Source organism: Euprymna scolopes, chromosome 19 (assembly GCF_053919585.1).
Source record: "Euprymna scolopes isolate OS-2025 chromosome 19, ASM5391958v1, whole genome shotgun sequence".
Taxonomy (NCBI): domain Eukaryota; kingdom Metazoa; phylum Mollusca; class Cephalopoda; order Sepiida; family Sepiolidae; genus Euprymna; species Euprymna scolopes.
In genome coordinates this window covers 102,701,890-102,718,312 of record NC_136500.1, presented here as the reverse complement: position 1 = coordinate 102,718,312, position 16,423 = coordinate 102,701,890, and the positions used below count along the sequence as shown (strand labels likewise).

The window sequence follows — 16,423 nt, the reverse complement described above, 5'->3', positions numbered from 1 at the left end:
CATTGTCGAATTCCATTAGATTAATATACAATCATTGCTATAATATGCAAGTGCCTATGGCCGATTTGACAATTTTTAAGGTGCTTGTGCAGTAAAGGTCCCATTTGAAAATTTTGAAGAGGCTTGTGCAGTATAGGTCCGATTTGAAAAATTTAGACGGTGCTTTTGCAGTATAGGTCCAATTTGAAAAAGTTATAAGTTGCTTGTGCAGTATAGGTCCAATTTGAAAAATTTAGACGGTGCTTGTGCAGTATAAGTCCGATGTGAAAAATTTAGAAGGTGCTTGCGCAGTATATATGTTACAATATGCAAGTGACCTCCCTTGGATGTAGCTTCATTGTCGAAATCCATTAGATTAATATACAATCATTGTTACAATATGCAAGTGACCTCCCTTGAGTGTAGGACGATAATATGGATTTACTCATGAAAAATGATAGCAGAAATTAGTAACATACCATAGCCTATGTATCAATGTTTTTATTTTAGTAAGAGTGGAGGCAATAATGTAAGTTAAATCATGTGACATGGTTGTTGAAATTAGTAACATATCAAAAAATTATGAAAAATGATGAAATGTGAGTTATTTGGATGATGTGTTTGTAATGAAAAACCAACCAATACAATGTCTTAAAGTTATTATTTTAGATAGGTGAGCGATAATGTGCATTAAATTGTCGAAATGTGTAACAATCTAAGAATTATGGGATTCAACGAGATACGTCAACATATATACTTACAAATTACCAGGAGTCACCCTGGATTCAATGAGATACATGCAAATGTATGCAAGCAGAATACATGGTCACCTCGGATGTAATGAGATAGATGCAAATATATACTAGCAGAATACTTGGCGTTTCCTTGGATTGAACTAGATTGATTGAAATATATACTAACAGAATACCTTGCGTCACCCAGGATTTCATGAGATTGATTGAGATATATAGTAGCAAAACACCCAGCGTGCCCGGGATTGAATAAATAGATGAGAATATCTATTAGCAAAATACCTGGCATCGCTTGGAATTTGATGAGATAAATGTGTTGCATATTACTTGTCCTTGCATATACATGCTGTAAATTACCTACCCTAGGTAAGATACAATTATTTCATGTGTAATACCCGTCTTATGTAGGTAAAATATTCTTTTGCTCGAAATAGCAAATGATACATAAACAATAAACATACAAAATTCCTCTCTCATAAGAATAATAAATATATTACAAAACCAAATTCAATTTTTTCATTGTGTATACAGTCCCGTGCAACGCCGGGTATCCCCGCTAGTCTATAATAGAAAGGGCAAAAATCTGTTTGAATGTATATATGTATGTATGTATGTATGCCTAAAACTTTCCACAGAGACGACAGATTTTTACAAAATTGGCATCGTTTTGAAGCTCGACCTTTCAGACGACAAATATTGACAAATTGGCTAAAAACATTAATTCCTTCGCCCTCAACTGGGCACTTTTCTACAGGGAGAGATAGCAAAAAATCGTTCCTTCATGACAATTTAGCCAAACAGGCATGCGCAAAAACTTTCTTTCTTGAATTAGTTTGAATATTAAAATAAACGACTTAACTTCCCTCACGCGATCATAGACTAGTCATTATAATGGCAGTGATTAAGATTACACGTTCGAACCTAGATATCAGATGTATTTTTTACAATTTTTAAAGTCATATTATTGAAACGGTTATTTATGCCATTTTTACGTTTGTTTATTTTTTTTATTTTTCCATCATGTTTGTTGTTTTTTTTGTTTTTGTTTTTCCGATTTTTTAAACAGGGTTATTTATGCAGTTCCTTTTTCGTTCGCTTATTCTTTATTTTGCATCATGTTCACCGTTTTTTTGGTTTTGTTTTTCCAATTTGAAAAAAAAGTTATAATTTAAACAGTTTTATTACATTCGCTTATTTATTTTCCATTTTGTTTTAATTTATCCCCCCACACACACATACACCTCACTACACCTGGGCAACGCCAGGTACCCCCGATAGTTATGTAATAATTCCTGTAATGTTAAAACTATATGCTTAATTGTCAAAAAAAATTTTTACTCTACATTTAATCTAATTAATAGAAAATTTATATGCATCAACTGTTTGCTATTAGGGAGAGTAGTATCTTTCTATATAGTATAATTACCTTTGTTCTAGCATCTTTTACTGTACGAGAAAGATTTTCATTTTTAGTTTTATTGTAAAAATTCTTGCAAGTAGAGTTAGAATTGGACTTGGAATAACTATATATGGATAGATATCAAATTTTATTTGGAATTAGAAGCAAAGTATTATAGAATGATTATTTGAACCTACCTCCTCATTTCTGTTATTTCAATCTTCTTTTTAGGATTCTATATGAAAATCAATTGTCATCAACTGATAATATCCAAAGATTGAATATATTTATAATAAGTAGGTATGAAATGACTTGTCATCTACAACTAATTGATTTAGGAAGTAAATAATATGGACAAAGACCTGTAGCTGCTATCAACACATAATGTTTATAATATACCTATTTTAAGTTTGTTGGCAAAAGATGTTGTAATATGTTCTCTATTATTAGGACAGAACAAAACATTTTGCACAAATTCAATTCAGAGGACGTTGACTGATAAATGAAATATTGGGAATTGTATATGACGCATTATTCACTGTCATACTTTTTTCAAAAAGCATTTTAATCTTTATTTTCCTATTGTTTATTTTTAGAACATGCTTGTAAAAATGGAAAACTGGATGAAAACATCCGGGAAATGCCACTAAAACTCACAACGCGTATGAGGGATATTTTGGATAGTTCCCGTACTGTAAATGGTTGGCAGATGTTTATAACTTTGTTGGATGGAACGGAGTTTAAATTAAGGTAAGCTTCTTTTCAGATTTTGTTGTAAACATTATTTTTCTTGATTTATTTGATCTCATATCCTCATCTTAATTTTTAATAGTTTTTTATATTTCTATTCATTTTCTTTTAAATTCTTGAAATATTCTGCATAATCTTTGTAATTTTGATTCTTTATTTAATTCTAACAGTGATCAGTTGTTTGCATTTAGTTTTCGTATTTGAGTATTTTTCTTATCTTGTTTTAGCAATGCTTTTCTGTTTATGACACAAAATAGGAGTTTTACTGTACACATAAACCTAATAAATAGTAAATCAACAGCCTGTTATTAAGATATTAGATTTCAATCAGTACTGAATTGCAATTAAGCAGTCTTTTGAAGATGAAGTCAATTGTATAGTCGTAATTTAATGTTCTTTCCTGATGAAAGGGATCCAAAATGATATTTAATTTTCTACTCCATTTCTATTTAAATTTTATAATAATTTTATAATGTAAGATTGCTGAAAAAAAGAACAATAAATAAAAACCACACAAGGTTAGTTTGGAAGTCAAATTTCAAAAAGCTGATCAACACATGCCAAAACTCAACATGATGATGATATATAAATAATTTACCTGATATTGTAAGATCAATAGTAGAATTATTTGCTGATGTTTTTAAGCTTTAATCTATTATATACACGGCAAAATGTGTATGTGCTTGTATGTCTCGCAAAAACTTTTGACAGAGGCGATGGAACCTAATGAAACCAGTATTGATTCTTTGAACGACAAATATTGAAAAATTGGCCCAAAACATTAATTCCTTTACCCTAAACTCTGCTGTTTTGTATAAGGAGGGGGGTCTATTTTTGCATTGTCATTTAAGCAAGTCATCCTCTCTTTTCGATTGACTAGCCTTAATTTCCAGTTGGGCGATAGAGACATCAACTAAGACATCAGGTCTGTTTTTTCTCTTTTGCGTTACAAATTCAAGCTTGCCTGCCTACACTTGTTTTTTTAACACCTCGGCCTACTGGTATTTTACCCCCACCCCTGCTACTACCACTGATTCTCCCCCTGCCCTGGGGTTCCTTACTACACCACCTACATACACCCAGGCACCCCCGCTACTGTTTTGACCCCCTCCCCCTTCCCGGGGATCCTTACTACACCACCTAAACACCTGAGCAATGCTGGGCACCCCCCGTTAGTCTGTAATAATCTACCAATTTTCTTGCTTTATTATTCTAAGTTTATTCCACAGAAGTTTGCTGGTGTCTTTACACATTATACATTCCTATGTTCTTCAAGGTATTGTTTTCCCTATTATTTTATAATATAGTGTTGGTGTAATTGCAAGAGTTAGAACTGGGTGGAGTAAGTTCAGGAAAGAGAGAGAAAAAGAGAGAATCTTTTCAAATCACATGGTTTTGTGTAATTTTTACTCAGTGACCGTTGACCTCCAAACTTTTCCATTGAAATGCAACTACTTTTGTGAAGCCATGTGCTTCTTATCAACAACTGTTGCTCCCAATGTTGTTGTGTATGCCATTATTCTCTTCTCTTTCATCTTTTATTCTGGCCGTGTCATCTTGACAACTTCTAGCTTACAAGTATAAAAAATAAACAACACAAGAAAATCAGAAGAAAACACAGACTTTGACACATTCTGTAGATATCAGTTGTACTCTGGTTCTTGTGTGTGATACCATTGTGGAAAATAACTCTCCAAATGTTAACGTCCACATCTAAGCTGTCTCTTGAGCCCTCTTTGTTATTGATTGTCATTAGCTCATCTCAGCCTCCTAAAGCTCTCCCAATCTGGCTCACGCCACAAACTCTCACCAACTGTCGCAAAACTACAAACTATCATCAACTGCTGCCAACTCAAGACTATCCATAAAACTTACTCCCACTCCTAAATTGTCTATAAACTAACTGTAAATATACTGACCTCTATGTCCAGTCTTTTTTTTCAGTCACTGCCACAACTTGATTAACCATCCTATTTCTGATTGCCTTTGCATGCACCATCTCCTTCATTGTCTTTCTACTTACGTCACTTCTAAAACTTTTGTTCTGCTAATTAACTATTTCCTCCCATTATATTTTTTAATTCACTTTCTAACACTTTCAGGGGGAACGTCCCTAGAATCACACTTCCTTAACATTGTATATTCAAAATATACTAAAAAAAGGTATTTTCCATATCTGTATAATTGTGATACTATGGTCGACCCACTGCTTTTAAGTGCTAGGAAGTAGAAAAAAAGGCAAAAGATATATAACAAAAGAAAAGGGAGTAGGTTTAGTGAGTAACAAAAATATTTATCAATAGACAATAGATAGGAATTTCTTTCTTAATGCCAACAAAGGAGAAATAAGAGTAGGTTTAAATTGGTGTGTGACCAATGATTGTAATGGAGGGATCAAACAATGGACATTTAGATATATTTAGATTTGGTTTGTGGGTACTTTAGGATTGACAATGAGTTTTATGATGCTGAGGATTGGCAAAGGGCTTTACAATGTTTTATGACAGTAGTAAGTTGGATACTTCATGACAGTACACTTGACTGGAGTTCATTTGGACGCTTGATCAGTGGAGAACTGGCTGCAATTGAAGACGGATCGTGGCTTAGGTCAGGTTGGGAAAGCTTTGGGAGATCGAGATGAACTGACAGCAACATACAAACCCAGCTTCAAAAGGACGTAGATGTGGGCCTTAGCATGTAGAAGGTTGATGGGGACACACAGCTATCATCCAATCAATATATATGTAAAGCATCAGAGTCTATGTTTTTTTTTTTTGTTTCTCTGTGTTGCATTTTGTTTTTATACCCATGGACTCCCCATTAGTGGTCACCAGTGTGAAAAAGACAGCAGCATGGTCAAAACTAGAATGATGAAAGATGAAGGAAAAGTCCATGGTACACAATGTTTGGGTTGATGACTTATTGGGGGCCACATGGTATCATATAATTAGCATTCTCATTCTTATGCTCACTTTTTCTTCCATTCATCACTCATTTTATTCTTTATCTATAAACCGGGCAAAAACATAAACCCCTATTTAGCATTCTCTATATTTTCTTTTTAGTCATTTAATTTTCTCTACTTTACTTCTTCAAACCAAAAAAAAACTGGAATTCATTCACCTTCAGATAGGTTACTCCACACTTTTGTCTAATTTTCAACCCTTTTGTATGGTTACTGCAAGTCTAAAGCTGATATCAGCACAGACTCCAATTTTATTTTGAAATACTAATCCTTCCCACGAAGCCATTACTATAGTGCTAAAAATGGGAGGTTATTCTAAAGACACATACTGGCTGTTGCACTTTTAATTTTATTTTTATTCTTTTAAAACATCTGCTTAATTGTTCTTTTTCTCTCTCTCCTACACACAGGAGAAATGACAAGGAAAACAAAACATTAACAGACCTTGAATAGTCTCTTTTTTTTTTTTTTTTTGGAAAACATACAACACAAAAAAGATAAGTATGAGTGTCAGATAAACAAAATAATATAAGACCCCCCCCCCAAAAAAAAAACAATCATTTCTTCTTTCTTTCCCTTCAATTGTCTAGTTTTGCATGTTTGTGTGTTGTGACTTGGCTTCCAGTCATCCAGAGATATAAAAGAAGGTGTGTGGAGCACACAGGAGAATGCATAGGCCATTAACACAGATTTGTAGCTCACACTTACTATTGTAAATATGTCTTAATAAAGTAGGTCTCTACATTTTCACTGTCTTATCGTTCTTTTTTGTGCGATATAACAGATTAGTGATGAGGACTGAAATTTATCATAAACCAATAGATTGGCAAGAGAAGGATTCAAATTTATTACGAACTAACAATAAATCTAAAAAGTGGTTCAAGAATTAAAATGAGAAAATCAATAGAGCTTCAGAATCTGTTTGATGGTATTTCTAAAACCAAAGAAATTAACAAAGCAGAAAAGTTGGAAAAAAGATTTGAGTAAAATACAGAATGGCAGGAAAACAGATTGAACAATAGGAAAACAGATTTGAGAAACTGCTAGAACAGTTCAGCATCCTCAAATACTTTTTCACAAAAGTAGATAATAAATTCAGTCGTCAGTTTTATTTACAGACCAGAAGTCACATTCAAACATACTTTCAGAACATGAAAAATATGCAAACTTTATCCTGCAAAGGCACTCTGATAAAGTGATGTTCCAAGAAACAATAAAAATATTAACATTAAAAATATTAATATTAAAAATATTTTGGGAACAAAGCTCACCATATTTAAGCAATGCCAAAACTTGACAAAAAAAGATTTGGAGGATTACAAAATGTTAAAACTTCAGTGAATAGATATTGTGAAAAGTTCCGTTTACATGAGATAATGTCCGGCATGTTTAAATGTCTAATATTCATACAAGGCTTAACATCCTTGCCAAAAAAACAAATGAGAACCCGGTTACTAACAAAGATAGAGCAGAATCAAAACTTTACTCTCCAAAATTTAACAGAAGAATGCTGTAGCAAAGAAGAGATCTCTCCGCAAGATCAAGCGAGAATTAAGCAAAAGTTTACATATAAATCAACTCACAAGGAATATAAAACCGGTTGACGTCTAAAAGGCAAACAACACATGCTATCTGAGTATGCACCATGACGAACTGATCTCGCTAAGGTGGTGACCTCTTCTGCGATAAACACATTATCCGTTGTCACAGGAAAACAGGGCATAATGCAGAAGTGACCCCCCTCTCTTTTTAAATTCATTTTGAATATCTATCGGCCAGACACCCCCACACCACCCCATTGCTATCGAGACATGCGACAACCAAATATCCATGCATCGACCCATAAAAGGAAGCGAGTTAGACACCCCATCGGTGAAATGGCGACTCTCTCAACTGAGCCTTATCCCTGGAGTCGAAAAGGGAATTCATCAGAATTATGAAATTACCTTGGATCAAGATATGGGAAGGACACAGCTGAATGTCGGTGGTTGAGAAACAAGCGAGAAAGAAACACGAGGGAAGACAAGTGGACAAGCAAACTTCGAAGGATATTGACTCACACATCAGCGAAATGGGACTGCCTCACATTATAATATCAGAACATTGAATTTTGTCGGATACCTAATCATTGGTTGAATGCACGCTCTCACAGTTTAGTACTATTCACGAATGTTGACTTGCTGAATTGAACTGTTTTTTTTATTTTGAAAGATTTCTACTGCTTCACATAACTCAACCATTTTCCATGCGAAAAAAAAAAGAAAAGATAAAAAGATAAGGGAAGGAAAGAAAAGAGGCTATATTCATTTGAACTGTTTTCTTTAGTGTGGCCCCCCCCTCTTTTGACCCGTTGGACACTGTCTGCATGTTTTCTTATTATTTTCTTTTAATATTTTGTCTTGATTATTGAATTTTTAACCCACAATAAATGACGTGCGCATAATATATAAACAACCATGTTGTTCCGTTATTCATTGCCTAGTATTATGTCGATCGTGAATCTTATAAGGAAATTCTATGACGGAAGTACTGTCCAGAACCTGGGTAAGTGCTACTGGGTTGTGATAATTTTACAGCCAGCACGTACATCATCTTTTTTTTTATTTTACGATACGTTTCGGGGGATAAATTCCTTTTTGGGATTTTTCAACCGGAACATATCGTCACATGGGGGCTCCTACAGGACAGTACACACCAAGTAAGTGTCATCTCACCGCTTGGTAAATAACCCTCGTGGAATATTTAGACATTGTGCACGGACGAGTAAGACAAAATGACAGACATAAATGAATTTATGAAAACCCCATCCCCAGACAGTTGATAAGAGTGATCTCTGAGCACATGGTGGACAATGATATCTTCGAGGAAGAAATACTAGAAGAATTACCAGCAGAGATGACGACCATAATGCCTGATCAAATCGAACTTAAAAAAAACAGAATTATCGCTAGAATGGAGATAGAGAAGGCTAGAATCGAGCAAGAAATTAGAATGAGCGAGCTGAGTATAGCTCATCAGACATGGGAAGATAGACAGAGCAAGTTTGATATGATGAAACAAGTGCGCCTAGTCCCGAAGTTTGTGGAGAAGGAAGTCGATGACTACTTCAAACATTTCGAGAGAACCGCCCTAAACATGAGCTGGCCGAGAGAATGCTGGGCAATGCTTTTGCAGACAGCATTAAGCAGCAAGGCTCAGAAACCATACATGGCACTCCCAGCGGAAGACTGTGCAGACTACGGGATAGTAAAAGCAGCCATGCTAAAACGGTATGAATTAGCTTATCAACAAAAGTTTAGGAACTTGAGAAAAAGCAAGGGGCAAACACATGTAGAGTTCGTCAAGCTGAGAGAGGGATACTTTGATCGGAACAAAGTGCTCGAGATAGCCATAGCGGCAGATGAGTACATATTAATACATAAAAGAAACAGAACGAAACCCCAAGGACCCATGCATCCGCAGGTCAGGGAGCATTGCACGACAAAAGAGACAACTGACAATCTGCAGGTGCCCATCAAGATCCCTCCAAATGCAACAAACTGACCATTACTGGGAAGTGAAGCAAGACCAATAGCGTACTTCAACTGTGGGAAGTGAGGTCACCTAGCTGTGAATTGCCAGGCAAAGCGATTCACTGAACTGAATCAGGGTATCCTAGGCAAGCCACAAGGGGCAATATTTCGAGGGATAGATGAAACGTATGAATACTTCATATCAAAGGGATCTATTGCCCGAGATAGAGAAAGTCAAGGGAAACCCATTAACATCCTCAGGGACATGGGCGCGTCCCAGTCCCTAGTGAAAAGGAAACATATGCCTGAGGACGCGATAAGGACCACAGATAGATCAGTTACAATTAGGGGCATAGGAAACAAACCTATGACGGTCCCATTATTCAAGGTCCACCTAGTATCGGACTGGGGCTCAGGAGAGGTCACAGTAGGATTAATTGACGACCTTCTGATGATTGGTGTGGCCATGATATTAGGAAATGACATTGCCAAAAGTCAAATTAGGCAACAAAAGCCAAATCAGACAAGGCATGAGACAGAAGGACGTAGGAGATGGGATAATGACAAGAAGTAGGACCATAAAGAAGGTAGACGATGGTTCGCTGGATGAAAAATACAGAAGGAGAGAAGGGATGATACCTGGAACCCCTGTCGAGTTGGAGAGGAGCATTCTCGAGACTCAAAAAGCCAATATTTCCTCAACAATAGAGTGCTAATGAGGAAATGGAATGCTCCCAAGATAGGGGAAGGAACAGAAGAAATGACACGAGAACAAGTAATGGTTCCCAATATATATCAGGAGGACATCATGAAGGTCGCGCATGAGGTACCATTGGCAGGTCACCTAGGGGTCAATAAGACCCTAGAAAAGCTAACCAGACACTTTTACTGGCCAAGGATTATTGGGGATATAAAGAAGTTCTGCAGAACCTGTGGGACATGTCAAAAGACAGGAAAGCCCAACCAAAACATTCCTCTGGCCCCGCTCCAACCTATATCAGCAGTGGAAGAACCATTTAGTCGAGTAATCATGCATGGGACCATTACTCAAAACCAGGACAGGCCACAAATTTATGTTAACTATAATGTGTGCATCCACGAGGATCCCCGAGGCAATCCCATTACACAACATCTCTACAATGAAAGTGGTGGACGCCCTGATAAAATTTTTTTCCAAGATGGGGCTACCGAGAATCATACAGACTGGGTCTAATTTATGTCGAGGATATTTAAGCAAGTTACAGAGCAATTAGGAATCACCCATATAAAGTCCAGCGCTTACCATCCTCAATCACAAGGAGCATTAGAACGGTTTCACGCCACCCTGAAGACCATGTTAATTTTATTGTATAATTTTATTCCATTTCTATATTCCGTGCTATCTACACGCTTGAAGCTCTATTTTCCTAGATTTTTCTCACATGTCATCTTGTTTGTAATATATTAGTAATAGTTAGCAATACATGAAAATACATGAATAGAAAAATTGAAAATACGCATCTTTTTTCTAGCATTCATCACCTTTGCTAAATGAGTTTGTATGTTTTAAATTAATACAGAAATTGAAAATTATACCGTTTCAATTAAATAAAAGAAGGAAGTATTAAAATCAAAGCACACATTTTGGGTCTTAAGGCAGATACTCTCTCCCTTCCTTTTAGTCTTACTGCTCTCAAACAAACGCTTATCTTTGTGCCTCAATTCATTCAAAGTGGAGACACTGGTTTTTTAGCTGGACCAATGTGGGTCGCTTGAAGAAAACCAAGTTAAGAGCATTTATTTTTTAACCAAGCCGCTGCTCAGCTACTTTGGACTTAATGAACTGAGCATACAACTCTCGCATTCTTTATTGCTTTTTTTACAGTGATTGCTGGCAAGTTAGGTTTGCAAACCAGGAATTTAGGTTTGCTGGCAAGTTAGGTTTGCAAACCATGTGGTGTATAACCTCTTTATGTAGATCTAGTCCCGCCATTTCTTTTGGTTTCTTTGCTTTGTATTCTCTTACATATTCAAGTAATTATTATTAATATTCTATTCATTTATTTTATAAAAAATTAGCTGCTAGAACAGATTGATTCTCTCACATTAATGAAAGATACAACTTCTTGTAAAGGTAAGAGGGGAATCTATCTCTAATTCTATGCTAATTTATGTAGAATAGAGAAAAACTTTAAGATACTCACTATCTTCATTCATGCAGAGACGCAAAAATACTTGGTGTAGAAACCAGGCGCATGGTTACCCCTCTCGGTGTGATGGACCTGTAGATCTTGTCAGCTCATCCATCTAAGAGAAAAAAAACTGATAATAAAACTGGCAGAAGGACGCCTCCTCAGTCATGGTCGACAACCTTCCTTGAGTTGTAACTCAAACAAATTCCTGGTTTGCAAACCTTAAGGAGTAGATAGGCTCTGCCTATTGCCGGCTTTCACACTTTTTCTTTGCCAAACCAGAGATACAATACCAGGGACTCACCAAAGCCGCCTTGTGTTTGGCCTTGTTTTCGGACATTGAATGCTGTTCCCTATTCCCTATTTTAAATTTCACTCTTTCTCTCAGAAACTGAGCAAATTGGGTTTGCTTGCATGCCACTTGTGCTCACTGCACTTATTTGGGCCAGTCTTGTCTGAGAGGTTGAGGGTAACTGATTGACAGTTTGTCTGGCTGCTGTTTCAGACTGACAGTACAGGAGCCCTAACCCTTTGGTAATGCTTAGACTGACTGCTCTGTCATCAATTGTATGATATCAGGATAGTTGTAGTGCCATGCCGTGCATAGAAAGGGATCCTGCTGCTATATCTGGTGGGCTTTCACAAGACCACAACTTCTAGACAAGACTCGGCTAATGGGCCACTGTGTGTATACTTGATGTCAAAACCGGCCCACTTTGCTCAACACTTTTCCCCTAACCTGACATTAAACAAAAACGTAATGAAATGACAACCCAAACGAATATCACAATAAAACCAGATAACCACCCAAATAAAGCCAATTCGCCTCCGCCCTTGAGGCTCGCTTTCACAAATATCCGTGGGGTCAGATGATGTAGAGTCTTATTTTTTAATAAACTCCCCGGATATCTTAGCATTAAGTGAAAAAACTTAACATTCTTCAATCCCCTCCACTTACTTTAACGTAACAGGATTCCTCCCTCTTTGCTGTAAGGACTCGGATAAATATATGCACAGGCTTGGAGTCTATACTCATAGCACCCTTCCTTAAACTAGAGAGAAAAATCCTGAATCGGATGACCAGACCTTTATGCACTTTCAACTAACATTTTATCACTGTGTTAGTTACTTATATTTTCTCTATCGTTTAAGCCAGGATTGTACCTTAATCGGTCATGTCTCTGATAGTATATATGCAGCACTCTCCATGTAATGCCCAAATACACGTGTTTGGTGACTTTAATGTCCACCATAAAAATTGGCTTGGTTTCTCAGGTTACACAGATGCAGCTGGATGCTCTACTAATAGCTTCTCTATAGTCCATTCCCTCACGCAGATAGTAATGTTTCCAATTCGCCTACCAGATCGTGAACCTCAGCAGGTTTCACTTCTAGACCTATTCCTCACCACAGTACATGTGGACTGTGTGACTAATGGCCACAGTCCACTTGGAAACACAGACCACCTAGTGGTATCAGTTGACATCACATTTAAATCCCAACCTTAAGGTGAGAAACCATTACTCACAACAACAAGGTACTACAACAGGGTTGACTGGGAAACCATTAGAGAAAACATCCGAGGTGCCCCATGGACTGATATCTTCTCGCTTCCTGCTGAACATTGTGCCAATGAGAAAACTGAATTGTGCAAAGTGGGCATTTGAAGCACATGTTTTCACACGGAAGTAATATAGCAAGCCCCACTCACCCCCATGGTTCACTACAGATTGTGCAGCTGCCATTGCACAAAGACAGCATGCATTCTGCTGGTTTGTACGTCATAAGTCAAATAGAAATAGGCAAAAATTTGTAAATGCTAGAAATCATTGTAAGAGAGAAATAGCGACAGCCAAAAGAAAGTATGCTGAAATGATCGGGGGACGCATAGAATTACAAAAGATAAGAACTCATGATTTCTGAAAAATCTATAATCGTGTAGTGAATAGGGGGCAATCAGTAATTTCTCCACTGAGCAACAACCAGAAGGTTGCATGCACGACAATGGAAAAGGTGGACCTGCTTGCCTGGCAATTTGTGTCCAACAAACAACTCTCTCCCAAATTTCCCTATGCGGACTGAAGCCACATTAGATGATGTAAAAATCTCCCCTTCTCATGTCTGCAATATCATAAAAAATTTAGACACCTCAAAGGCCTGATCTCAACCCTGCTATACTAATTAAGAAATGTTCAGCTGAGCTAGCCCCTATACTTTTCAAGCTCTACAATAAATTCCTTGCTGAATCTTACTTCCCTAATAGCTGGAAAATGGCCTTCATGGTACCAGTGTACAGGAATTAAGGTGAAAAAACAGACCCTCTCAATTATCGCCCCATTAGTCTCTTCCTCTCTTCACTAAAATCTTTGAGACCTTAATTAATCAAGCACTAGTTCACCACCTCGCAAAAGCAAATCTTCTCTCTGACAAACAGTATGGATTCAGGCAATGTCATCCTACTGCAGATACTTTAATATTCATGTCTGAACGCATTTACCATGTACTGGATAAGGCAGGCAAAGCTATAGCTGTAGCCCGTGATATACCCAAGGACTTTGACAAAGTCTGGCATAAAGGGCTGTTAATGAAAGTTAAATCGTACATTATAACTGGATGTATACTAAATATAATTAGATCCACCTTAGATAATAGAAACAGACAGGTTGTCATTGATGGATCTGCATCCAAGCAGCATAAGATTAATGTGGAAGTGCCTCAGTGGTCGATCCTTGGACCATTATTATTCCTGATATATATAAACAACCTCCTTGATAATATTGTGTCCGAGATGGTTATATTTGCTGATGATAACATGCATGAGAAAAGAACGGATGTACATAAATCTAAGACAAATGACCTTCAGACCATTATGGAATGGGGCCGGAAATGGATGGTAACATTTAATGCTAGTAAAACTAAGTTGCTCTCCTTTAACAATTACAAAACGTTTCTCCAACCGCCTATATCGATGACAAATAACACCCTACCTGAGAATTCTACCTTCAAACTCCACGGTCTAACATTTGCAGGCAATATAAACTGGAACAAATACATAGAGGTCATTGCAAACACTGCTGCAAAGAAGGTGGGTTCCCTCTATCGAGCTAGAAAACTACTCACACCTGAGAGTATCCTGTACCTCTACAAGGCCACCATTCGCCCATGCATGGAGTATTGTTGTCATATCTGGGTTGGTGCATCTATCACTAGCCTCTCCCTCTTGGATACGACTCAAAAAAAGTTGTCAATCTAATCAGTCTCACAATCAACTAAGCTCCAGCCCTTGTCCCATTGCCACAATGTTGCATTTCTGTGCCTGTTTTACAAATATTTTAATGTAATGTGTTCTGATGAACTCGTTGCAATTGTACCCCCTCGCCATACATATCCCTGACAAACCCGCTTAGCAATAAGATCTCACCCCTTCACTGTTGACATTCCTAGATGCCAGTAAGCTTTCTATTCTAATAATTTCTCCCCTCAAACAGCTACACTTTGGAATTCCCTTCCTGCTACCTGCTTCCCTGGTCGTAATGATATGCAAAAGTTAAAATGTTACATAAACTAATATCTTGTTAATCTTTCCACGACGTGGTCCCAAATAGTAGCCTTTTACGTCCAAGTGGTGATACACCTTGTTAGGAGTAGACGTGAGGAAAAAAATAAAAATAAAGTTGGTATACAAGTGAATGTTAAACCTCAAAAATGATTTACATGAAAAGTAATTATAAAATGCTGAATAGATGTGGGAGGCTGGTATATGGATTTGCAGAATAGATTTCAACATAGGAGTAAAGGAGTCGGGAGTCAGCGTTGGAGTCGGGAGTTGGAATCGGAAGTCAGAGTCGGAGTCGGCATCCTAGGAATTCTAGGAGTCGGAGTCGGACTTTTACCATCCGACTCCGCAACCCTGATTGTAAGGTTGAGAATTTCAGACGTTTTTCTTTTATTTACATAAGAATTTCGGACGGTTACTCAAATATACGAATACATATCTATACATATCTATATATGTTCTTTATTCTTTAACCGATTAGATAAACAAATATGAATTGTATACAAAAATTCTTACATTTCCAAATGCATGCGTTTTATTTGGGTCTTTTTAAAAGAATTTCGGATGTTACATTACATATATGAAAACATGCATATGTGTGTGTTATTCATTTATCGATAAGATGAACAAAGATTAATTTCAAACAAAAAATGTAAATTTTTCCGATGCTTGCGTTTTTATTATTTTGTATTTTTCTGAAAATTTTTGCATGTATGTTCATGGTTCTGTGCTGTTTTTTCTTTTTTAAGAAAAGTTTCCTGAAACATTTACTGCATTCAAATAATTATATGACAATTGTAACTCAGATTAGACGTTCATTTTCATAGAAATAGAAGTTTTTGTAACCAATCTATATAAATAAAATAGTAGACATATGTGTATGCAAATATTTAACAGACAAGCTCTTAAACTACTGGTCACATAGCACTGCAATTAACAAGAAATAGTAATTATGCACCAAGGATACTTTATAACGCATACAATCTTTGTTTGGGTTGGTGAATAACGCATACATATCGGCATGTTGAAATGCGAAATGTTCTACCGGCTGACATGTTTATACTTCTTTCTGCGCATGAGCACATAAATTAATTTTTTCAAGATTTCAAGAGTTCTTCTTTAGATTTAGTTATATTTGTCTTGATACCAGCATCGGTAGAGAATGCATCTGGAACGCAAAATGTTTCGGTTTCGATTCTAGCTGGTGGTAGTAAGGCATTTTTTAAAAAAAATTTTGTCATCATGTCTTTGTATTAATAAATGCGAATATCTGCATGGTTTTAAATATAGTCAAATGCATGACAGGTGGAATCAAAATATTTATTTACAGGCTTCGAAA

General features: G+C 36.6%; 1 protein-coding gene across 6 annotated transcripts in view; it reads left to right on the top strand.

Annotated features, from left to right (window-relative positions):
- LOC145239861 (mucosa-associated lymphoid tissue lymphoma translocation protein 1-like) overlaps window positions 1-16,423 on the top strand; it is a 754,570-nt gene that overhangs the window by 70,459 nt on the left and 667,688 nt on the right. For all 6 annotated transcript variants that reach the window (XM_080103424.1, XM_080103426.1, XM_080103427.1 and 3 more), the window contains exon 2: window positions 2,727-2,880. In XM_080103424.1, coding sequence (XP_079959550.1) covers window positions 2,727-2,880 — 154 coding nt within the window. The remainder of the gene's footprint in view (window positions 1-2,726; window positions 2,881-16,423) is intronic.